General features: G+C 49.8%; 2 protein-coding genes and 1 long non-coding RNA gene across 3 annotated transcripts in view; 1 reads left to right on the top strand and 2 right to left on the bottom strand.

Moving 5' to 3' along the window:
• Positions 1-1399: 1399 nt before the first annotated feature.
• On the bottom strand, positions 1400-11948 carry LOC132683621 (uncharacterized). Its single transcript, XM_078432555.2, has 3 exons — positions 11831-11948; positions 10280-11747; positions 1400-10126 (listed from the first exon to the last, which is right to left on the bottom strand). Exons 1-2 carry the CDS (start codon positions 11946-11948, stop codon positions 10600-10602), a joined length of 1266 nt encoding a protein of 421 aa, XP_078288681.2. The 3' UTR covers positions 1400-10126; positions 10280-10599.
• LOC144617422 (uncharacterized) lies at positions 1400-12081 on the bottom strand. The gene is made up of 2 exons (XR_013557938.2): positions 11993-12081; positions 1400-10123 (listed from the first exon to the last, which is right to left on the bottom strand). It is a non-coding gene; the product is annotated as an uncharacterized LOC144617422 (long non-coding RNA).
• ADCY5 (adenylate cyclase 5) overlaps positions 11745-25490 on the top strand; it is a 145414-nt gene continuing 131668 nt past the window's right edge. The window contains exon 1 of the mRNA XM_060639765.3: positions 11745-13349. Within this exon, the coding sequence (XP_060495748.3) occupies positions 12210-13349 (1140 nt within the window). The 5' untranslated portion in view covers positions 11745-12209. The remainder of the gene's footprint in view (positions 13350-25490) is intronic.

The raw sequence follows: 25490 nt of genomic DNA, 5'->3' as shown, positions 1-25490 counted from the left end.
GCTGTAGTGAATTTATTAAAATGGCTAGTATATTGATATAAAATAAACTGCATATATATTTTTTTAATGTTTATTTTTGAGAGAGACAGAGCACAAGCGAGGGAGGGGCAGAGAGAGAGGGAGACACAGAATCTGAAGCAGGATCCAGGCTCTGAGCTGTCAGCACAGAGCCTGACACAGGACTTGAACTCGGGAATGGCGAGGTCATGACTTGGGCCAAAGTCGGATGCCCAACCGACTGAGTCACCCAGGCGCCCCTGATCTGCTTTCTATCACTATAGATTAGTTTGCATTTTCTAGAATTTTTCTATAAATGGAATAATACAGTATACACTGTCTTTTGTCTGGTTTGTCCCACTCAGGATAATTGTAATCATTTTGAGGTTTATTCATGTTGTTGAATATAACAACGGTTCATCCCTTTTAATTGTCGAGTAGTATTCCACTACATGGATATACCAAATTTATCTATTCAACTGTTGATGGGTATTTGGGTTGTTTCTAAATAAACCCGCTATAACTATTAGTGTATAGGACTTTGTGCAGACATATGCTTATATGCTTTCATGTTTCTTGGGTAAATACCTAGAAGTGAAATAGATAATTATATGGCATGTGTATGCTCAGCTTTTTAAGAAACTGCCAAGATGTTTCCCAGTGGTTGTACCATTTTACATCCACACTAGCAGTGTGTGAGAGTTCCAGGTGTCCCACATCCTGTCCAACACTTTGTATGGTCCCTCCCTCTTGAATTTTCACCATTCCGACAGATGTGTAGTGGTATCTTGTTGTGATTTTAATTTGCTTTTCCCTGAAGACTAATGATATTGAGCATCTTTTCATGTCCTTATACATTATCTATATATTTTCACCCATTTTTGTGAAGCGTCTGTTCAAATCTTTTGCACGTTTTTATTGGATTATTTTCTCATGATTGAGTTAGAGCTCTTGATAGATGCTGAAACCAAATCTTTTATCAGAAATGTGATCTGCAAATAATTTCCCCCAGTTTGTGGCTTATCTTCGCATTCATTTAGCAATGTCTTTTGAAAGTTTTTAATTTTATTGAGGTCTAATTTATCAAGGCATTTTTGAATAATCTGAAAAATAATGATTTTTACTTTTGGTATTATATCAAAGAAATCTTTCTGACCCAAAGTCACAAATATTTTTTCCTGTGTACTCTTCTTATAGCTTTAGGTTTTACATTTAGGTCTATAATAAATTTTGCGTTAATTTTTTGCGTGTATGGTGTGAAGCAGAGGTTGGCAAACTTTTTATGATAGGATCAAGTAGTAAAAGATTTTCAGTGTTGTGGTTCCTCTGATCTCTATCATAACCTCTCAACTCTGTCATGTAGTGGAAAAGCAAGCTGAGACAATAAATAAATGAGTGTGGCTATATTTCAATAAAACTTTATTTATTTTAAGATTTTATTTTTAAGTAATCTCTACACCCAACATGGGGCTCAAACTTTTAACGCCAAGATCAAAGAGTCGAATGCTCTACTTACTAAGCCAGCCAGGCGCCCCAAAACTTTATTTATAAAAACAGGGTAATGGACACATTTGGCTCACTGGCCAGAGCTTGCTGACCCCTTTTTCAAACACCAGTGAAACTCCTAGGCAACAGAAGCAGCTCCATCCATGCCTGTCTGTCGGGTCTGGTCCTGCCTTGCTTGAAGATCCTTAGTGACCTCACGTCAGGTAGTACCTTGCAAGAAGATTAACAATTCTTCTCATGCCCCATCTCTATACTTCTTTATTGCTTTCTGACCAATAACAAAGAGCATATTCCTGTATGCCCCCAGAGGACCAGGCAAAATGTCTGACTCAGTTAGAGCTGTCCACAGATTTCAAACAAAGCAAACTGTTAGGTCATTCAACTTCATCCTCTCTGCCTGCTTTGGGTTAACAAAAAAAGTCAAGAAGGTTAGGTCAAATTCTGCCCCTAATGCTGTGTGATATTGATCAAGTCCCTCTACTTCTTCCTCTGCCTCCCCACCTCTGCATCTGTGGGGGCTGGGGGGCGGGGAGCTTTCTCTTAACACTTTCAGTGTTATTGAGTAGTTAAGAATAAGAATACATTTCTTACCCACCTGGTTCATTCTTTACCAGACAATTCCAATGCTGCCTTCTCCTTGAATAGCTTTTAAAGGCTGCTTTCAGTCTTTTAAAAGCACTATACAAATGCAAGGTATTGTTACTATTTTCTCTCTTTAAGTAATTCTAGAAAGCCCAACCCCAGGATTTCACAATCTGTCACTGTCCCTTGGTGCCTCTGCCTGTTGCCAGGGAGAGAGATTATCCCAGCTTGGGGAAGGTCAGCCAGCCCCAGCAAGATTTCTAACACAGCTTGGCTTGCCATGCCATCCCCAATCACAGATCCAAAGTCAGTGACACAGAGACGGGACCAGACCACTCCAAGGCCATACAGAGTGGCCACTGAGAGAAGAAAAAGCACTCAGCACCACTCAAGCTCCTCACGGGCCACAGTGATCACCACCCACGCCTGCAGGAGGGCGCAGGTCTCCAGTCTGCCCAGCAGACAGACTGCGGTCTGTCAGAATCCTGCAAAAGGGAATGTCTTTTGCGAGTGGAGACCTCATCTGCATGGCCCTGGGGGCCCTGCTTTGAACACAGCAGAGATGAAAGAGCGGATCTTCCAGACTACTAGAGGAACTGGTACACACTCAGTACAGACATAAAAATATTTATCACAGTCATCCATAAATGTATGCAAAAACTTGAGACCTAGAAATGTACCTCATTCCATGCTTACCTCTAAAATGGACCTCTCTATTTATTAAGAATAAATTTATGACTTGGCTAAATTAAGAATGACTCCAATTTTACATAACGGTGAATAATTTGAAAAGAAATTTCACATCATCGTCCTGAGCCTTATAACAAGTCATCAAGGGAAGTAGGAAAGCATTGGTATTCTTGCTGGCTGTGGTCTGCAGTTCAGAGAGGTGAAGTCACCATAGGATATAGCACAGCCAGAAATTAGTTGAACTGGTGTAGAACCTCCAGGTGTTCTGACTCCAGGCTTAGAGCTCTTCCTTAGTTGAATTGGATCTGCCAACCAATAGGGAGACAGCTGTTAGGGCCAGATGGGGGGTTCACATCCAGCCCTCAGCTCCCCTCTTCTTACCTTGCAACATTGCTCCTGGTTTACAAAACAAGCACATTAGGGAGTAAGCAGTGTACTTTCTTTACAAAAGGATTTGCCATAGAGAATTCTGAATAGTAATCTCCCCAAGGGCATCTGAAAAAGGTTCAAACTATAAAAGTGGAATGTAAACACAGTCTGGAGAGATATCATTATACTGTATAAGGTTCATATACATAGTCAATTATGTGTGCAGATAGCCATTGGGATAATTTAAGACAAGATGGGACAAAATGACCTCTGTAGGGTATAGGGGCACTTGCCTCTGTGCCTTCTCTCTTAGATTCAATAAAGTAGTTATGGACTGTGTGTGTGTGTGCGTGTGTGTGTGTGTGTGTGTACTCATAGGAAAGGGTGTATACATAGTGAGGGAAAGCCTGGCTTTAACTACCAAAGCTGAAGTTCAATGATGCTGTCTTCCAAGAAGGTTGCCTTTGACTTTTCTAATGAAAAATTAATAGGCACTTACTTGCTGCTGCCTTTAATTACATTTGCTAGAGACAAGTGTCTGCCAACCAGCATGGCTCTGGCTATCTTCTTTGCTGGATCCGCTCTCAGCAAAGCTCATTGGTTTGGGAAAAGAAAGGGCGCCATTTTGGCTGAGAACTTGAAGAGGCAGAAACATCAATGGGTGATGGTTGTATCATGTTTTTTACAAGTGGGTCCCAATCCATTAGCATTCACCTGACAGTGAAGATGATCCCAAAACATCCTGGTAGAGCATGGATCAGAATTCTAAACCTGTGGGCTGAGGACTATGAAGAACTGAGGAGATCTTAAAAGAGGACCACTAAACCCTGTCTGTAGGCATAATAAACATGTTTCCCCTACAGATACAGAACCATTTTTCTAACATGTGGATGCTATTGTGATTAATAAAGTATCAATTCACTTAAATCAATTACTAAATTTATAATACCCTTTTCCCATTATGTATTTTCTTAATTAAAATTGGGGTCCATGAAATTTTTTTACCTTAAAAATGGACCTTCAAAAGGAAAAAAAAAAGTTACCATCACACAGGAAAAAACTAGAAACTTCTGTAATTGTAAAGCAGGGTTACTGAAGGAATGGTCTTTCTGGACCTCACCTTTCCCCCCATTTTCTAACTGTTTTATTGAGATATAATTTGCATTCCATCAAGTTCAGTCATTTCACGTGTGTAATGCAGTGGTTTTTAATATCTTTACAGAGTTGTAGAACCTTCGCCACAATCTTAGGACAGCTTTCTCCATCTCGCTGTATTCATTAGCAGTTGTCCCCCTTCTCCCCTGCCCCCAGCTCTAGGCAACCACTCACTGGTCTATTCTTCTGTCCCTATAGATTTGCCTCTTTTGGACATCCCATATAAATAAGATCATACCATAGGGGGTCTTTTGTGACTGGAGGAATGCTTTAAATCCTCAGAACTCCATCCAGTCTTTGTATATCCAACTTCTATGCATACATAAGGTCCTTCTCAACCCTCCCCAAAGTCTTTCTTGCTCCCCCAGCCCAGGGATGTTCTTCTCCTATTAGTTCACAGCGCTTGTTTGGAGTGTTCAAGAAGCACCGGGCACAAGCTGCATGACATACTCTCTGCTGACGTGGCCCTGCTGTGCAGCTCTGTGATTCCCTCACCTTTGACTTCTTGAGGGTACCATCTTGCTGGCCCATGACTTGAGCTCCTCCCACTCAACTGTGCCCAGCACAGTTTTCTGCTTGAAATGGAGAATCGGTTTATGTGTGTTGAAAGAATAAATGACTCATGGGAATGTTTCCAGACATTTAGGATAAAGTGCAAGAAAGAAAGCAAATCAAGAACAGGAACCAAGATAAAGTGTGAAATGTGGGCATTAGAGTCCACAGGGTTGGCAGTTGCCCGTCAAGTGTGATCTAGCATTGACTGGACGGCATTAAAAGGCCCTGGGCAGCAAAGGGTCACTCACTTACCTCCAGTAGCAACTAAAAGAACGTATTAGTCACTTCTTCAGCTCTGAAGGCATTAACCGCCTCCATTAAAATGCAAATGTCAACACCTGGAAGAGTGGCAGATCGAGCTATTATCAGCCATTTCCACCTCAGCTACAATCTGAGCTCTTTGAATATTTCCTATCCCTGAGGCCCAGAGGTTTGGAAGAGTGTAGGGTCCGGAAGAATCTAGGGCCTGGTTCCCTACGGCCAGTTGCAAACTTCTTACCATCCTGGATTTCCAAGCCAAGGAAGACGGAGGTCAAGAGTCAGAGGGCTGATATCCTCGGTTCCTCCTCAGAACTCCTGGTGGGGAGTGGGCCAGAGTGGAGAATGGCTCCCAGGGACCTCAGGGACTTCAGCCACCCATGTCCTGAGCCTCCAAGGATGACCTACCCTCAAGACACTCAGTGCTCCATCCTGTTAGCGACTCTCTGATTTGTTGATGAGTTAGCTCTTTGTGGTAAAGGTAAATCATCTAGTTTGAAGGGTGGGGCTTACTGTTAAAAGGCAAATATCCAGGTGAGAGTGACACGCTTTTGGGAAAGGGTGATCTTTAAGATTCTTTCACCCTACATAGAGACCTAGGGGTCTTAGAGTTCCTTAATTCCTTGTGAAGAACTCATTACAGGGCAGGGCAAAGTTCATTTGTGACCCTGACGTCCTAACTGGCTTTCATTTCTGCCCTCTTTCTTCCTGCTCCCAGGCACCCAAGCCCTTTTCTGCTTCCACGTGCCTTGGGAAATGCTCGGTGGTTCCAGGCATTCTCTCCTTTCTCTCCTTCACTCATCCTAAACAGCAAGCATCCATTCTCTTCGTGCTCCCCAGCCTTGGTTGGGCATTAGTGGCGGAAGCCTTCTGATCAAACTCACTCACATTGACTTGATAAAAATGAACAGTCCTGGCATGAATCCTTCAGTCTTCAAGAGGTATCTGCATTCATTTTTTCAACTGCTTTATTGCAATATAATTTACATACCATAAAGTTCACCTGGTGGTTTAAACTGTGAAATTCAATGCTTTTAATGTATTTTTCAAGCTGTACAATCATTACCATAATCTAACTTTCGAACATCTTCATAACCCCCCAAAAGAACTCTTGTGCCCATTAGCCATCACTCCCCATTCCCGCCCATCCCCAGGCCTAGGCAACCATTGATCTGCTTTTTTGTCTCTAGATTTTTGCATTCATATTTTTTTAATATTTATTTTTTATTTTAGAGAGCATGAGCAGGAGAAAGGGGCAGAGAGAGAGAGAGAGAGAAAAAATCCTAAGCAGCTCCACACTCAGCATGGAGACCCACTTGGGATCCCACAACTGTGGGATCATGGCCCAAGCCGAAATCAACTGACTGAGCCACCCAGGCACCCCTGCCTTCATTTTTAGAGAATGACTGTCATCCCAAAGCATGACTATCTAATAGAATTTTAGGCAGTGTGAGGGAAGGTGTTTTTAGGTAGGGGAGTCTTACTGATACCCACTTCTACAAATATTTCCAAATATTCTAAAATATGAATATTCTAATGTCCAAAACAGAAATATTCTTCCAGAAAGAAACCTGGGAGAGTGAAGAACGAAATCCTAAAGGGTCACTGAGGCACAAAGGAGAAGATGGCTGGAGGGAGGAGGGGGTGTCAGCAGATCTCCTGAAGGAGCTGCAGTGCCCTAAGGTGTGTGGTCACCTCACCTCTACAAACCAAGCACTCATTTCAGAAAGTGGCGTTGGGTCAGCCCCTCTCTGATGACAACAGCCGAGGGCACATCCTGGAAGTGGTCATCAAAACCTTTGCCTTTTGTTCCTCTCTCGGTTTTCTTCTGACCTTAAGGACTCCTCCTGTTCATAGGGGTTGACCCCTGGGTTTCAGCCCTCCACAGGTATCTGCCAACCAGCACCTCGCTCCCATCATCTCACTTCGGGGCTCAGTCTACCTGTGCTGTGCAATCGTTTCCTTACTGGGCCCCTAAGCTCTTGGATCTTGTTTTCCCAGTCTAGTTACATCATTGCCAGAGTTTGCCTCCTGAAACATAATGGGTCAGAACACTCTTGTCCCCAAATTCCGGGGCTCTTTAAACTGAAAGCCCACCTTCCCTCTGCAAGGCATTCAAGAATCCAACCCACCTCTCCATCTTCGTCCACTGTTGCCAGTTGCAACCTGCCCTCCCCTGCAGAAGACTCCATTCCGCTCCCTATTCCTCAGATGTACCATTTGTTTACCAACAAACAGTTATGGGGTGCCTCCTCTGTGCCAGACACCCAGCTAAGCACGGGGCACAAGAATAAGATACCAACTCTGCCAACTCTCCTTGAGGAGTTCAGCTGACAGTGGAGATAGTTCTGAAAACAACTTAAGATGATACAATGTGACAAGTGCTATAATAGAGATAAAAGCAAGGTGTGCTGGGAGCTGAGGAGGAGGGAGTGCCTAACAGCCTGGGTGAGGCACTGGAGAGAGTTTCACAGAGGTACCATAAATGCTATTTGTGCAGAGTAGAAAAGGTGATCTTTACAGAGGCTTAAGGAGCAATTCAGGGTGGTTGGATGACATGGGGAAGTGGTTGGCAGTGAAAGCAGGCAGGTAGGAAGAGGCTGTTTTGTGGACAATTTTCAGTTAGGGGGTGTGACAGGCATGATCAAAGTGGGGGACAAAGTGGAAGACAGATTGAGGGCAAGAAGGATGGAGGAAGAAGAGAGCTGGAGATGGTTCAGGCGAGGAGCAGGGAGGATGTGGGTGAAGATAGTAGCTAGAGAATGTGGAAGGAGACAGATGTGTAACGATGAGGGTAGCGCAGCAGGACTCTGGGACAGGGATAGGGATCGAGGAGGGTTCGCCACTCCAAGACCAGGGAGATTGGGGGATGGTCATTCCACAAGTGGTGAAAAAACAGGGTGAGCAGACTTTTTAGGAGACTCCCTGACCTTTTAAACAAACTGAATCTGCCCCTGGTGGGTACCAAGGAGCATCCACGGGGAGCTCTCCAGTGGACAGGGCTAAGCTTGGAATAGGCAAGGGACGCAGGGGCTGAAGATAAGAATTTCAGAAATACCTTAAGGAAAAAAATGTTTATCCTCTGACCCAGCAATTCTACTTGTAGGAATTTCTCCTAAGGATATAAAGATGGGTGTGAAGATTTCTCTGCAAAAATGTTCATTGTTTATAACAGTAGAGGAGTGGAAACTTTTTATAAACTGTTGTGACAGTGAAAAATGTCCAACAGTAGGGGATTGGCTAACTAAATTATGCTGTTTTCATGCAATGGAATTCTGTTTGGACAATAAAATGGATATTATAGATGAATGCTTGCCAATATGAAAAATGCAATATTTAGCACAGTATTTAGCTAAGTAGAAAAATGCAGATTCTAAAACTATTTGCACAGTAAAAGCCCTATTTTTTGTTAAGGAAAAAATTAAGATCTACATGGTATGATTATGAATGTGTTTTGTTTGCTTTGTCTTTTTTGGGGGGGTTAGGTTTTCTACTTTTAACCATACATAGCTCTTTTGGTAAGATGATGGTTATTTTTAAACATTTGAATAAAATGCAAAGGAATGAACTAGGGAGAGCTTCAGAGAATAAGAGGATCAAGGACGGAACCCAATCACCTTGATACCTCTGGCCATTTGGCTTCGGTCCATGCACTTGCCTCTCTGGGCGTCTCTCATACCATATATGCTGCAGGAAGTGAGGTAGAGTATAAGGGGCAGGCTGTACTTAGGTTCCATTCTGCTACAGACTACGGGCCTTGATTTCTCTAAGTCACAGTTTTCTCATCTTTACAGTGGGGAGAATAATGTCTTCCTCAAAATGTTTATTGATATTTACAGATATGTAGTAAGTAGTTGCTTACTAAACATCAGTCCATTCTTCCTTTCTTCTTACTTATCCCTCTGCTAGCCCCAGATTCGCCTCCAGAGTCTTTTTAAAAAACATTTTAAAAAGTTTATTTATTTATTTTTTGAGAGAGAGGGAGAGACAGAAAACCAAGCAGGTTTCACACTGTCAGTGCTGAGCCCGATGTGGGGCTTGAACTCACAAACTGTGAGATCATGACCTGAGATGAAATCAAGTGCTGGATGCTTAATCAACGAAGACACCCAGACACCCCTCCAGTCTTTTTTTTTTTTTTTCCTTCACAATGGGAAGTAATTCCCCTTCTCCCCCTCTCTCAATTCCCAAAATGACTGAACTGGAGCTCTAAACCGAAGTTAGTGGCCAGCTCCTCTCCCTCCCTGATTGTAACCAGAGTTAGGTCATCTCTTTATCCCTGGATCACCTAGCACAGTGCTTTTTGCACATAGCAGTGCTCTGCAAATGTTTGTTGACTAAATTTCATGGTGTTTTTTTATGACTTAGCTAACCATGGATTGATTATTCAAAGGCTAAATTACTCAAGGGTTATCTTACTCAGATCTCTCCAAATGTTTCTCCTCCCAATTTGTAACTCTGGCAAGGCTTGTCTTGCAATCTGCAAAGAGATGACCAACAGAGAGAGGGAGAGAGAGAGAGAGAGAGAAAGGGAAGATCATTCAGATTCCAGGCTCCTTGTCAGAAGCTCTGCAGAGAGAGCTGGAGGAAGAAGACCAAAGTGAAGGTTGTTTCTCTCTCCAGTAGAGGTGTGGTCTCCCACCCCTCCCACTGTTTGGACTGACAGAATTTCCACTAGAACAGCCTAGGGGCAAGGGGAATTGGGTAGGTACATCTTCCACAGACCAAGATCCTCCTTGATCCGCAGTAAGTCCTTTTCTCCACTCCTGCCTCTTTGTGACTAGTGCTGGGCAGGAGTATCTGGTCATTCGTTGTCCAGCGGGAACCCCGCTTTGCTCCGGGTTACCAGCTTGCTAGGTAGGGGAGGCAGTTTGGTGCTGATGGGAGATCTTTCGGTCGCAAGTTAGGGAACTCGTGTGGCCACGGCAAGTTGATGACACTCCTGAAGCCTGTTTCGGATCTATAAATCGGGAATAGTCACATGTCTCCTGGTCTCTGTCACATCCCAGGGCTACTGAGGGAAACCAAATGAGATTTTTTAAATGTGTGAACAGGCAAAAACTCTTCACAAACGCCAGGTGTTCCTAGCGCTGTCTGAAGGGCTCTCTCTCGGAAACTACCCACCAAAGCGTTCCTGTCCGCCCCGCCCTGGCTGCATCAGCCTCACCCACTGCATCTCCATCTTTTCCGTCACCGTCCTCCTGCGTCTCAGAAATCCTCAATTTCTCCATCTCCCCCGTCCATTTCCGGGTCTGGCTCTCCGGTCCCTCCGGGGACTCTGGTCTCCCGCTCCCAGCGGCAGTCGCGGTCGGGGCGCCCCCAGCCCGGTGCGCCCTCCTTTGGCACTGCCGCCCGGCCAGAGAATCGCCCAATAAGAGCGCGGGAGTCAAGTCTGACAGCTCAGGAAGCGGCCAATCGAGCCCGGCCAGGGAAGGGGGGCGCAGCGCGGGGGCTGAAGTTGGGTTGAATGGGGGGGGGGGAGGGGGATTAAAAGGGGATACAAAAGAGGGGAGCTTGGACTAGGGGCGCAAGAACCCAAGCGGGGGTGGGGGGGAGGACCGCACGCCACCCAGGTCCGGCGTAGGGACAGCGGGCTGGACCAGGCTCCAGGAGCCAGGGAGGGAGGGGGCGCGGCGAGAAATTTAGGTGAGGAAGGGGAACTGGGGCCCCCGCGGCCCCGAGCGCCTCACGGGGCCTGGCCTGAGGATGCCGGCGGGGCGCAGAGGCGGGGGCCGCGGCCCGGCGGGGGGCGGAGGCGGCCGCGCGCCGCTGTGAGCCGAGGCCGGAGCGGCGCGGGGGGCGGGGAGGCGGCGGGAGGAGGGGATGCGGAGGGCTCTCCGGCGGCGGCGGCGGCGGCGGCAAGCGGGCGAGAAGGGAGGAGCGGCGCGAGCGGCCGGAGCGGCGCAGGGCCCGAGGCGTGCATGGCGCGCCCTGAGCCCGGCTCCCGCGGGCCTCCCCGGAGCGCCCCCGGGCCGCAGCAGCTCTTGGGCGGACCCCTCTCGGCCGGCTGCATCTGAGCCCCGGCCCTCGATCTCTGGATGCCGTACTCCCCGGGAGAAGCCCGCCTGCTTTGGGGCAGAACGGCGGCGGCGCTGCGCCGGATTCCGCCCTCCGCCTGGTCCTTCTGCGCCCGGCCGCGGTGGGCCCGCAGCCGGCGGCGAGGAGCCTAGGGCTTGCGGAGTCGGCGAGGCAGCCCTCCTGGGCCAGCGGGTCCGGGCCAGCCCCGCTCCGTTTGGGGGGAAGGGGGAGGCGAGAGGGGAAGGGCCGCGCCGCAGGAGCCGGTCCTCGCCCCCGCCCCCTGCGCGGACGCGCTGAAAGCTCGGCTCGGCTTTCGCGGGGGCCTCGCTCCCACTCTCTCCGCGGGAGGTGGGGGATGCGGGCGACGGCCCCCCTGGGCTCTAGGACCCACCCCCCAGGGCCCCGGCGCTGTTGCTCCGCCCGCCGCCCCCTCCCCCGTCCTCTCCACCCCCCATCCCACCTCCCCACCCCTCGTAAGAAAATAATGCTGCCTGGCGCCCACACCTCCCAGTCGCTCCTAGTCCGCCGCGAGGAAAGGGTGCCCGCTCGGTCTCCACGCCGGGACCCCAGCCTCGCCGCCCTAGCCGCCGCCTCGCCGCGTGTGCCGCTGGGCCCCGCTTAGGCAGAATCTGCGAACGCCGCGCCCCGGCATTGCCAGCCCGGGAGAGGCGCCGCCCGCAAGGACACCTCTCCGTCCCGCCTCGTCCGCAACTCCGGTCCTCGTCGAGCTCGACGCGAACCAGGAGTCCGGACGTCCCTCTGCGCGCGGCGCAGCCACTCAAGCAGACCCAGCTGCCCCAGCTCGGAGCCAACTCCATCTCGGACCTGGGACTCCAGACGCGGATTCTCAGCCACTTCTCACCTCGGGGCTGTGCCTGCCTCCCCGCTTGTCCTCCTGCTGCCCTGCTTCTCCGCTCAGGACGGGGGTGCCAAGATGCCCCGCTGCTGCGCAGGGCCCCGGGCCGCCCTCGACGTGTGACCCCAGCCTGGTCCCCCTGCTCGGCCGTCCGCCGTCCCCTTGGAGACCCCCGGCCCGGCCCCCGGGGGAGGAGGAAGAAGACGACGAAGCCGAGGGGGGGATGTCCGGCTCCAAAAGCGTAAGCCCCCCGGGCTACGCGGCGCAGACAGCGGCGGCGCCGGCGTCCCGGGGAGGCCCGGAACATCGCTCGGCGTGGGGGGAGGCCGATTCCCGCGCCAATGGCTACCCCCACGCCCCCGGGGGTTCGACCCGCAGCTGCACCAAGAAACCCGGGGGGGCGGTGACCCCGCAGCAGCAGCAGCAGCAGCGCCTGGCTAATCGTTGGCGCAACGACGACGACGACGATCCTCCGCTGAGTGGTGACGACCCTCTGGCCAGGGGCTTCGGCTTCAGCTTCCGCTCCAAATCTGCTTGGCAGGAGCGCGGCGGCGACGACTGCGGTCGCGGCAGCCGCCGGCAGCGGCGGGGCGCGGCCGGCGGGGGCAGCACCCGGGCGCCCCCTGGGGGCGGCGGTGGCGGCTCGGCCGCGGCTGCGGCCGCAGCGGGCGGGACCGAGGTGCGCCCTCGCTCGGTGGAGCTGGGCCTGGAGGAGCGGCGAGGCAAGGGCCGCGCGGCGGACGAGCTGGAGGCCGGTGCCGGTGCCGTCGAGGGCGACGAAGGGTCAGGGGATGGCAGCAGCTCGGCCGGCTCAGGCGCGGGGCCCGGCTCAGTGCTGTCGCTGGGCGCCTGCTGCCTGGCGCTGCTGCAGATATTCCGCTCCAAGAAGTTCCCGTCGGACAAACTGGAGCGGCTGTACCAGCGCTACTTCTTCCGTCTGAACCAGAGCAGCCTCACTATGCTTATGGCCGTGCTGGTGCTCGTGTGCCTCGTCATGTTGGCCTTCCACGCGGCGCGGCCCCCGCTCCAGCTGCCCTACCTGGCAGTGCTGGCGGCCGCGGTGGGTGTCATCCTTGTCATGGCTGTGCTCTGTAACCGCGCCGCCTTCCACCAGGACCACATGGGCCTGGCCTGCTACGCGCTCATCGCCGTGGTGCTGGCTGTCCAGGTGGTGGGCCTGCTGCTGCCCCAGCCGCGCAGCGCCTCGGAGGGCATCTGGTGGACCGTGTTCTTCATCTACACCATCTACACGTTGCTGCCTGTGCGCATGCGGGCCGCGGTACTCAGTGGGGTGCTGCTGTCTGCCCTCCACCTGGCCATCGCCCTGCGCACCAACGCCCAGGACCAGTTCCTGCTCAAGCAGGTAGGAGCCCACCTGGTCGCAGGGACTAGATCGTGGGGTGGGCAGGCCTTGGCCTGACGCCAAAGAGAAGTAACTCATCACCTTTAAAGTGGTGAAAAGAGCCAGAGAGACACGGCTGTGCCAGCTGTGGGGTGTCTTCAGAGCCTTTTAACCCTTTCTGAGCCCCAGCGTGTTCATTTACAAAAAAGATGTCCTTGTATTATTTGTAATGTTCCTGGCCCCTAGAAGACATGTAGCCATCATTGTGAGGATGCAAGTGAGGAAGGAGAGTTGGAGGAGAAAATTCTATGGAAAGGTCCCTGTTCCTTTCCTTGTCCCTGTGTAGAAAAGGCTCCTCATAAAGGTGGCTTGGACCCTGCAGCAGCCTCTCCATCCTGGTTTGTTAAGGATTCCTGGATAGAGGGTTGGGGAGGGGAGCCCCTGGGTGCCCCTTGCCCAGTCTTAAGGAGGAGAAATGATAACCCTGCCAGTTGTCTGAGGCTGGGGATTTGGGAGCTGGAGATATACCCGAACTTGTGGGAGGACTGACAAGTTTGCTTTGTTTACAAAAGTGCCCTAAAGCCAAAAAAGCTGCCTTTAGCAAAGGTAGGAAGGAACCTCTGTGTGTGGCGGTGTTCTGGCCTGAGCGGAAAGCTAGTGCTGGGTGGCATGACCCCTTCCCTTGGGTGTTCCTTGTTATTGCTTGTGGCAGGGGCAGTGCTTTTTATCCCTGCTGAGACTGGTTCCATGAGCTCAGAATGGTGGGCTCTGGAGGAAGTAAAACCTCTGCCTGGTTAACTGGTGACTCCACTGAAGGCTTCTGGGAGAGAGGTGTGCTTGCTCTCCTGACCGCTGGTGAGACTGGCCCCTCTGACATGCACGCCTCCCAGTAGCAGTTGCCTTGTCTGGAGCTCCACGGGCTTCATCCATTGACCCCTGCTGAGCCTAGTTGTTTTAGTGCAGCTTGGCTGTGAGAGTCAGGGGGCCCTTGATGCAGGCTAGTCTCTCAACCGTGGACCCTGCTCTGCACCCCATACCTCTCTCTGGGTGTGTGTGTCCTCTGAGAGAACCTCTAACCATACTCCGTTGGCACTGCCTTCCTTCTTCTCCCCACTTCTCATGCCTTTTCTCAGACTTTGATCATGTTGAGTACTGCCTCTTCCTTGACGGGTTTTCCTGTGCCCCCAGCTTCCTGGGTGTGATACTCTCCCACAGGGAATAGCACAGTATGGGCTTCAGGGAGCTGGGCTCTAGCTCTACCTCCAAAGTACTCTGTGACTGAAAGGAAGGGGATCTGCAACCTCTTTGAGCCCCAAGATATTTTCTCGAAAATGAAAGAAATGTGTATGCCCCTTCCAGTTGCAACCTCTGTGCCAAGCCTCACCCCTCACCTCCTGCTCAGGGGCTCCTCCTTCCATTCCAGGCACCCTGGCCTCTCCCCCTACTGCATGGTTAACGACAGAGTCAGAACCACAGAGTGGAGCACTTCCTTACTTTCCAGTGCCCATTGGTTTTGCTCCCCATCCAACGTAAGCTCCTTGGATGCAGGAATCCTGTGTATGTTTTTTTCTTTTCTACCCTCTCTCCCTTGTCTAGGACATTTCAGGATACTTAGTAGGGATTTAATAACTACTTGCCAACTTGGTGGTGTTCCAGTGAGTGGAGTAGGAGGGGTAGTTGAAGCTTAGTTGAAGTTTTTATGATCTGGGATCAGAAGGAAAAAAATCTTCAGAGATCAGCTTTGAACTTGAGAGAGGAACCTACTGAGAGGTGATATATATATATATATATATACGTACATATACATATGCATGTATATATACATATACATATATAGGTGTATGTGTGTGTGTGTACACACACACACACACACACACACACACACACACATATACCTCCTTGCCCAGTCTCAAGGAGGAGAAATGATAACCCTGCCAGTTGTCTGAGGCTGGGGATTTGGGAGCTGGAGATATACCTGGAGATATATACATATATATATATATATATGTTAACTACTATTGTTAGTGCTTATAAAACCTCCAACTCCTTCTGACTTGAGGACCCAGGCGATCATGGATGTTGTATCTTTGGGTGTTGGTCCTGGCTTGGATGGGACGCAGGTTGCTCGGATGGGTGTAGTTTTTCTACAGAGGGAAGGGCATGTCATCCACATGGAGAAGCAGAGATTTCCAGGATCATTCGGGCTATTTTTCTGAACCAGCCCTAGGCAATCCTGGATGCATGGGTTCATGAGACTGGAGTCAGTTCCCAGGAAAGGAGTGCTGGGCCTCGGGAGCTCCAACCCCATCTTCGCATGAAAATGCTGTGGCAACAGCAGAGTGACTGTCTGACTTCTTTCTCAGGCAAACCTCTCTCCCTTCTCTCCCTACCTTTACCACCTCCCATCCCATGCTGCTTTTCCGCATTGTGGTCTTTAGACTTGGCTGTAAGCTTCTGGGTGGATTTACACTTAACTTCTTACACTTTTCTCTGTTGAGGACAGCAAAGCTTGTTAGGAATGGTCCAGGACAAGGGACTTTTGGTTTCAGAGAAAATTGTATTTTTTTTTTTTGTATATGATTTACCTTTCTGATTATGTCTGATATAGAATTTTTATTTCTTGACCAAACCCTGAGGGATGGTTGGGAAATATTAGTGGGACAGTGCAGCATTAACCTCTGCCTCAGATTACCCCAGAGCAGCAGGTGTTTGAGGATGGCTTGCATTAGATGCCTTGTTCTTTTCTTTGATAAAGACACATGTCCAGGGAAATGGAACAGCAGTGCATGGTTTCTAATGTTGGGGCTTTGGAAATCCCCCCCTCCGTGGTGCCTTGGACACATAATAGGCCCTGGGTAAACTGTGTTGGCATTTCTTTGCTTCTCCTCCTGCAAGGCTGGCCCCCTCACTCCCACAGCTCAACTCCTCAACATCATCGTCCGACCTGGGTATTTTATTCTTCCCCAGCCCCTCTTGTGTTTGGGGTTCTGCCCTTTGCTCCAGTTATGAGGAGAAATATTTGGTTTCTGAACTAGTGCCTCCTGATGGTTTTTATTCAAGAGATAACCAAGAGGTCATCCCCCTTTGGGGGATGATGTTTCTTCCCTTCCTACATCTTTTGCTCTAGCTCTTCCCCCGGTATCCGTCCCTCTCCCCCTCTTCTTCCTCTCCCACTTCCTTTCTCCTTCTGCCCCTGCCAGTCCCCTGTTGCTCTCTGCCCACCTTTCTCCTCTCCTCTGCCTGCCTCCTTGTTCTGCTTCCCCATCTCTTATTGCCTGTTTGCAGCTTCTCCTGTGCTCTTGTCTCACCGTTGTCTCCTCTGTGGGGTACAGTAGGAGCGTCACAGGGTTGTTTTTTTCTCCTTCTTGGCCTGTTAGAAGTCCCTCTGCTACACCCATACCATAAATAACACTCGCATCTGCCAAACACATTCCTCACTTGTGTTAATAGGCTGCAATGATGCCGGAGCCTGTTGCCATAGCAACCCCATTTTTGTTTGATTGTATCCCACTCTGCTACATAAAGCCTCTGCACGCACACAAACACAAACAAGCACGCTCACACAACCATTACATATGCTAAACTATTAAAGATTATTTTGGAGAAAATATCTTTGGGCCCTGTGGGGTTATCTGACTGAGGGGATGAGCATCTCCACTGTCCAGTGTTACTCTGGGAGGTGATAATGGATGGAAGAGCTCTTTGAAAAGTAGAGAGTCCTGTTCAAATGTGGGTTATTATTATTCTGCAACCACATTAAGCCTGCCTGCCATGGTTTCAGAGGAGAAGATTCTGACCCCATGTGGGTCCCTGTGAGCTTGGGAGAGCTGTTAGAAGTTGCCGTCACGGTGTGGGATGACCCACCCTCCTCCCCAGCGGAGTTTCAGCTCCTTCCTCTCTTCTCCCTAAACCTTTTGGAGAAACTCAGTGATCTCCTCCATTTCTTCCTTTGTGACTGTTTGAACCTGTAACTGTCACCAGTTGCTTCAGAGATCAGAAAGGCACAGGCGCTGTGTGGGTGATGTTCTGTGACTGTGCACGTGCGAGCGTCTGTAGCTAGGAGGCTGGGGAAGGAGGGGGATGGGGATACAGACCATGAACTGACTGCTGTGCATGTGCATGCATGTCTGCTCACGCGCACACACACACACAGACACACGTGTGTGTGTGTCTGTGTGTGTGTGTGTGTGTGTGTGTGTGTGTGTGTGTCTGTGGCTTGGGCTGACCAGGGCAATGGAGGAGGTGGGCCTAAGGAAGCCTTTGTGTTGACTTTGAAAGGAGATCATTGCAGCTCTGTCCTGTTTATTCTTGGCTGGTGGCTGGCTTCCGTGGCTGTTTGCCTTTCTGATTCTGGGCCTTAATCACCCTTCTGACCTTGACGTCTGGCTCCTCAGGGAGGTACCCTGGATGCACACCCCCCCACTTTCCATAATGAGGCTGAGGGCTCGACTTGAGTGGTCAGCTCCCCTGAAATACAGGAATCCGATCCTTCCCTTTCAAGAACTCTTCCTACTGCCCACTCACTCAGCTGCCCAGTGAACCCCATTGCAAAGCCACCTCCTTGCTCTGGAGCTTGGCCCAGAGGCCTGTGTTGTGGGTCACTATAGCTGGCCCATGTGCACTGCCTACAGCCACTCCCTGCCTGCTCGCTGGGGTGCTGTGGAGGAGGACACGCTTCTACTGCAGTGGCTGGGAGTTGCCACCAGTTCCCCCCGTCATCCACATTTCTGGACAGGGGAAATCTGGCCTTAGTGAACCCCAGGGTGGGGGGTTGGCTCTGAGTTTGGAGCCGAGTAGGGTCTGCTTGTCTTCCTAAAGTCTAATGTTTTTTTGCCAACTATATTTGCTAATTATTTTCGATTATGTTGCCTCCTCTGTGCAACAGGGCAGGGCTGTTTCGGGGGTGGGGGCAGAAGCCTCTGGGGGTGGGGTCAAGCAGGGCTTCTGGGCAGGGGGTCATCTTCCAGATCCCAGGGATGCCTCGATTCCTACGGAGAGGACTTCAGGAAGGGCACAGACCCAGTCGAGGAGCAAAACGACCAGCTTCTGTATTTGTGGGAATGTTCAGTGTTAATAATTCAATCTAAGTTTTGATCTAGAGCAAGAGAAGGAGGTCTGTGTGCTTTGGAACATGGAACAGCATGCTCATGTTTGTCTATAAAGAGGACACAGATGACGTATTAAACCCCATCACAGGAACCTGCTCAACCTCATGGAAGAGTTTTAAAAATCCGTGTAAAAGGCTTTCCCATGCTGATGGGCCCTGGCCACAAGTCACTCTGTGAGAAGGTGCAGCCGGTAGCAGAAGCAGGGCCGTGGCCCATGCTGGGCCAGGCCTTTTTTCTCCTAAGTGGTGTGGCTGGGGCTCCCACTTTGGTCCCAGCCAGAGACAGAATGTGAGTGTTGGGCAATGCCAGGTGGGAGACTCCTGTGACTGTACCAGCCTCTTTGTGGGAGACTTCCTGTCCATGATGCCTGCCTGGTGCCTCAGTTAACTGTACCTGTCTTGTGTGTGGGGGGAGTCCAGCTCCTGGCCTGTTACTTCCCAGGAGGGCAGCCTGTATTGGGATTGGAAATAGTTGGCTCCAGGAACTCTGACATGATTGTACCCATAAATCCTTTGGTGCTGTTACATAAGTTATGTTTTAGCATATCCTTCTTCCGTCTGTGCTTATCAGGTGGGGATGGCTAGCTAACAGAGGGCAGGCCCAGCATGATTTTTTTCACCCAGACTCAAAACTTCATGGAGATAATTGGAAAGCCTTCCTTCTCCCCCCCCCGCCCCCCAGCTTTTCTCAAGGCAATGTCCAGATGGAGGACAGGGAAAATCTCTCTTTACATACAATGTTGCAAGCGAAATCAGTATTTCTAGTTAATGGACTGTGCACCCCAGGTGAACCCGCATTTTGAGGCTGGCTGTTGGAAAACACCAGTAGGCTGTTTGGGTATGTTGATAGGCATACCCAGTTCATAGGAAGATTCAGGTCCCCTCTGAAATACTGTGGTTGATTCCAGAATTCAGAGGAGTGTGACCAGCTTGGTAAGGGGACTGGAAACCTTGACTTCTGAGAGAACATTTGAAAGGCTAGGGGATATTTAGCTGGGAGGAGAGCAGGCTGTAGCAGGGTAAGAAAGCAGCTGGGCAAGACGTTGTTGCTGGGACCCCTGTGGCCAGACATTATAAGAGAGACTGAATTTCTTTTTAGTTGCTCGCAAGGGCAGGGCTGTGACAAATGGGTGGAAACAATAGACACATTTCAGCTCCAGGTAGGAGATACCTTTCTAGCTTTTGGGGTTGCAGCCATCAAACCACATGTCTCCCGGGGTAGGCAGCTGTGTAAGTGGAGGTTTTCACATAGAGACTGGATGGCCTCAGCTAAGATTGTTACTGAGGAAATGATTCTGCTTTGAGAGGTCTGGGGTGGGGTCCAAGAATGGATCTGTTTTTTAAACAGCTTGGATCTAGGTTTCAAAGTTCTTCAGGTGATCTTGACCAACTCCCAGGCTTGGGAACATTGGCCAAGAAATCTGCCCAGGTCACCCTCAACCCAAGGATGTTGTGGTTTCGTGCCTTGCATCAGCGTGACTATCTCCTAAAGTCTGTTAGGGTGTTCTGTCGTCCTGACCATCTCAGGCTCTGTTTGAAAAAAGCGAAACCGTTACAGACCTGATGAGCCATTGGGAGACATTCAGGAGGGGCTGGGAGTATGTGCTGATGTGAGGATGCAGATCTGGAAGGCGATGAGTAATGGTGAAACAGGGTGGGAGGGATGCCCCAAACCCAGACTCATATTCTCCTCCCAAACTTCCCCATCCCCTGCCTCCAGTTTGAGGCAAAGCAGGCTGGTGGGGCGGGGGGGGGGCGGTCAGCAGAAAGATGGACCTTGATTTGAGTCCTGGTTTATTCATTCCTTTGTCTGCTAGTGGATACGAAAAACACTGAGGACACTCCTGGTCCAGAACGGATGTACAGAATGTGGAGAACGAGGAGATCAAGAGGGTGGGGCAACATAGCAAGAGGTAGGGAACTAGGAGATGATTTGAAGGAGGAGGAATAGGGCTTCAGGGAAGCAAGAAGAGATTAGAGCTCTGAGTATGAGGACAGGCCTGGAGGTGGGGGCAGGGATGCTCTCTGGGAACAATGGGATGTAGTTACCAGAAAAGGGGGAAAGACAAACAAACATGGGGATACAGTAGTGGCTTTATTCTTCAGGCCAGCCTCATGTGTCAGCGTGAAATCCTCCCACCTCCTCCTTGCTCTGAGTGGGTTATGAGCTGTTGCTTCTGGGCTTGAGGCTTCCTGACCTCACACTTGGGTGGTCCCCTCTCCCTTCCCCTTAGGAGTCTTGAGGCTTGATCCCACAGCTCACTGCGGTCCCAGTTGGCTTTTGGAAGGGGTCCTCAGAGACCTCAGGGACCTCAGTGCCCAGAACATAGTAGGTGCTCAGTGAGGGTTTGAATGAATGAATGAACGAATGAATGAATGGGTGGTGGGGTGGGTGGACGACTGCACACAGACTCTGCTGTGCCGAAGTGCTAGACCAACACCTCCACAGAAGGAAGCGATGCAGCTTGGCTTGGAAGCCTATTTTGGTGGATTGCAATCCTAAACTCTGAGCAGGGCTTCCAAAATCCCTCCTGCTGCAATTTAAAACGTGTGCCTTCTTGGAAACAGAGAGCTGTCGCCTGGCACTGCCGATACTATATCACTTCACAGATCTAAAAGCCATTATTAAGTCATTCTTTCAGCCTTCTCCCCATTCATTCAGAGAGCAACCATTTATTAGGTGCCTACTGTATACCAGGCACTGTGCGAGGCCATGGAAGTTCAAAGATAACCCAGCCTGCGTCCCAGCACCCAGGGCTGCCATTAGCCAATAGATGTTTCACCTACACACATTTGCTTCTGTGTCAGATGAGCTCTGGAAATACTGGCTTAAACAGAATTCTTTACTGTAGGACTTTAAAGCTTTGAACATGTTAATGGGCACTAAAATTTGCCAAGAGGAGGATATTGCATGAATCCTTTATCAAGCATGTTTGACCCCTGAATCTGTTGGTTAAGGACCATAACAAGGGTCATTAGTGTTTGTTGGAACTCACTTTAGGCTACACTGCTTCAGGGGGCTGGGAGCAGCCTAGAAATTTCTTAGGGATGGGCCTCTGGGATAGGCTTGGGTAAAGTAATCTAGACAGGGGCATTTATTTGGGGCCTTTCCTCCCTCAAGAAGGTTTCTCAGCCCGCACTGGCTGGCTGCCTGTTTTAAAGTCTCATTCCCCATCTGGGTCTGAAATCCTTTATGAAATGAAATGATGGAAGGCACCAGGGAGACGCCTCTTTTAATCTAGTTTTAGTTTCTTTTAGGGCCTTTTGCTGTCATTAGACATTGCATCAGGTTGGACTCCTAAATAATGACCTTTGGAGGGTCTGGGGTCCATTGAATGTCTTTCCAGACCTTTCACTTAAGGCACTGATTGCATTGGTGCCCACAGGGGAGTTAGCAGTGGGTCATTCCAGATCATCCTTCTCCAAATTTTCTTTGTTTCCTTCCCCCACTTCAACCCTCCCAGAGGAGGAAGCCCTTAAAGATTATTGATTATAAACCATGAGTATGTACTGAGTGTTTGCTGCACGCCTGACACTGAGCTCATCCCCTACATACATGACCTCATTGAATTATAATATCATCCCTGTGAGAAAGACATTCTTATCCCCATTTCAAGGCTCAGAAAAGGAAATAAGAGAAGGTAAGTAATGTCCTCAAGGTCACACAGCTAGTGAGCATAGCAGATGGTTCAGTGCCTGCCCATATTCCCTGGGCATGTACCTCTCCACTCTTGCCAGCTGTCAGGACCTGAGGGCTTTCTCCGGCCCTGAGCCTCTCTGCTCGCCCGTGGGGCAGGTCAGAAGTGTTGGGGGTTTCTACCTCCAGAGCAGCCCTCAGCCAATGATTATTGTGTGCTGGTGGATGAATATTCCAGCTCTGAAATGTGTGTTCTCCATTGGCTCCCTGTCCCAGGAAACAGTCAGCTCTAGTTGCCCACGGTGGGAATGGGCTTGATAGCATTCCTTTTCTCTGGGTTTATTTCCCTTCCTCAGCTGTCTTCTCCATTCCCCTTCTAGTGTTTCTTGGGGTTACCTCTCATGTAAACCACTTCTACTCAAATCTTTGTCTCAGGATCTTTTCCCATGAGGAATCCAGATTGAGAGATGAGAAGCAGGGAATCTAACCCAGGTTTGACTTGAACACCAGGGAGGGAGAGAGGCTGCTTACTGGGGCAAAAATGCATCAGGTGCAGGACTGCATGGCAGGCTCAGAACCTAGTCCTGCCTGGGTCCCTCACTCTTATCTGATAATGTTTGTCACAAGTAGAGTGGTTGCTGGAGTAGAGGAATGACGTGGAATATAAAAATTTTTTAAATATAGCTATAGAAATATACATGTAATTTATATATGATATACACCTCTATCTATCTCTATAACTATTTTTAAAATTTTTACTTCTTAAAAATGTATGGCTTTCTGTTTCCTAGACAGTGGGCTCAAACACTGACCAAAAGACTCGCTTTTCCGTTTGATCAGCATTTGATAGATAACAAAGGACTTTACCATGTGTGATCTCCTTTGCTGCTCATGAGGGTTCCAAGGAGGTGATGGGTTAGGATGGGGCAGACGTGAGCTTTGGGGTCCAGAGGCCCAGGGGAAAACCCTGGTTATATGATCCTGGCTGAGCTGCTCTGCCTCTCCCAGTGTTTCCTTTCTGTTACCTGGGGATAATAGATTCCTGATTGACGGGATCTGATGTTTGGTGGCCAAAACAAGGTAATGCACTCATAGTTACAGACCTGTGATTGTGTTGGAGAGGGGGAAGTAGGGGTTCAGAGAGGTTAAGTGACCTCATTCAGGTTACACAGCTAGTTAGTTAGCTTAGGAGTTGCGATATAACTTCGGATCTCTGACTCCAAATCCAGTGCTCTTTTCTCAATTGGACCCGGCCCTGCATCTACTTGGTGGTGTGTGCAGAAGCTAGAGAAGGCACAGCTGTTCTCACGCGGTTGTCTTGGTTTGATTTTGGAATGCGTGGTGTTTTCTTTGTGATGGCTTGTCCTTCCTTCATGGTGTCTGGCTCAGATGGGCATTCAGTGAGTTGTCATTTCCTGAGCCTGCAATGCTGTGAAGGAAGGCGGCCCTGAAGTGTTCAGGGGGTGGCTGGGATCAGATGTTTACCAATGAAAAGCTCCTGAGTGGTTATGGATGTGTGAGTAGCACAGTCGGGGGTGAGGCTGCCTTGTATCCACTATTCTGGTGGCGTCAGTGGAACAGTGGAGAGGAGGGAGGAGGCGCTGGGGACACATCAGGGTCACTTCTTGGTACATACACCCTGGAGGTCAGACCCAGGGTCTTTCTGGAGAGGAGCATCTAATAGATGTGCAGGTTAGCGCTTACTAGCGTGTATCTTCAAAGCCCAGCTCCTCACAACCATCAACACCTTCCAAAGTACCCCAGACGTCCTGCTTCACATTCGCTTCTCTCCCTGTCCCTCCTGTCAAATAGACTAAAGAAAAATGTTAACTCCTTCCTAAGTGCCACTTTTTGCTAAGTGGACTTTCAAGATTTTATTTTATTTTATTTATTTTAAATCTTTATTTATTGAGAGAGAGAGAGAGAGGAAGGGGCAGAGAGAGAGGGAGAGAGAATCCCAAGCAGACTCTGTGCTGTCAGTGCAGAGGCTGACTCGGGGTTCGATCCCACGAACCATGAGATCACGACCCGGCTCAAAATCAAGAGTCAGACACTTAACTGACTGAGCCACCCACGCGCCCCTGTTTATTTATTTATTTTAAAGTAGGCTTCACGCCCAGCACAGAGCCCTCAAGGGGCTTGAACTTAGGATCCTGAGATCATGACCTGAGCTGAGATCAAGAGCCAGGTGGCTTAACTGACTCAGCTACCCGGGCACCCCAGGATTTTCAAGATTTTATTTTTACATCTTCTTTTGAGGGATGGGAAAGGTACTTATTTGCTTAGCCAAGTCCCCAGCCTTCCTCTGGCTAAGTCCCTTTTCCTGTAAACATTTCACTCACCCTGCTGCACGGGAGGGACCCGTCTGCCCCGGACTGGCTCTCAGTCGGTACCACCGGCAGGCCTTGACATCTCAGCTGAGGAGGCTGCCAAAGGAGCGGTGCCAGAGCTGAACCCTAGTGAGCAGGGCAGGCTTGTGCCCCTCCAGGGGCCCTGCCTTTGCAACATTGGACCCTGTGAATCTAAATTAGAAGCATCCTCTTCTTTTTCTCTGTAACACTTATGCTGGTTTGCAATGTGTCTGGGCGTGTTCACCTATCTTTCTACTTGACAGTCAGCTTTCTGAAGGCAGGGGTCTGTTTTAATACCTGAATACTTACTGACTGCTATTGACTTTCCGATTCCTACTTGCCCAGCATCGTGGGAAGAAGGCAGACAGTTCCCATTTTCAGGTCCCACAGGGATTTCTGACTTGGCCAAGAGGAGTCCCTCATGGTGCTCTCTCCCTGGACCGGGACGGGCTTGTCCTCCACTGGCAGGGGACCATGTGCCTGCGGTCGTGGCCTTAGGAAACACTGCTTTTCATCTGTACCCTCTTCCCTCTCTTGGATTTCCCACTGGTCTCTCTGGTGATGTCAGGTGGGGCCCCTGCACCCATTTGCCCCCTGACCCCATCCTTGATCCCGTGTCTTCTTCTTATCTTTCCTCTGGTGTCTTTTCCGGCTTCCCGAGCCTTCCTCACTCTTCCTTTCCAGCTGTAACGTGTGGGGAAGACCCCAGAGACTCACCAGGAAGCAAGTGTAACTGTAAGGCTAATAAATATGGGCATGGATAACTACACAAATTCCAAAAATTATTCTTCATTCCTTTGAGAGCAGTCCCATGAAATAGCAGTTCCCGTAACACGTTGTAAACTTCTTATAGCTGGTTGCCGTGCATTACAGTGCGTGTGTCAGCTCCGTGTTTCACCTCAAACTCCCAGGGCTAAGACTTCATCTCTGGGTGGGTTAACCTCAAGTAACCCAACAGAGCTTAATATGTGGGAAGTGAAGACACATCTAGGACTTTTTACATAACTCTGGTATCCAGGCTTATCTGGGGGAAGGGAGGGTGGGCGGGGGGGGGGGGGGGTTCGGTG

Source organism: Panthera onca, chromosome C2 (genome assembly GCF_046562875.1).
Source record: "Panthera onca isolate mPanOnc1 chromosome C2, mPanOnc1 haplotype 2, whole genome shotgun sequence".
NCBI lineage: Eukaryota > Metazoa > Chordata > Mammalia > Carnivora > Felidae > Panthera > Panthera onca.
This window is presented reverse-complemented; position numbering and strand designations above follow the sequence as displayed.

Coding starts and splice junctions, on each gene's coding strand:
- LOC132683621 (XM_078432555.2), bottom strand. CDS start 11,948: ATGGAGTTGGCTCCGAGCTGGGGCAGCTGGGTCTGCTTGAGTGGCTGC. Junction 11,748..11,830: donor GGACCGGAGTTGCGGACGAG/GCGGGACGGAGA, acceptor ATTCTGCCTAAG/CGGGGCCCAGCGGCACACGC.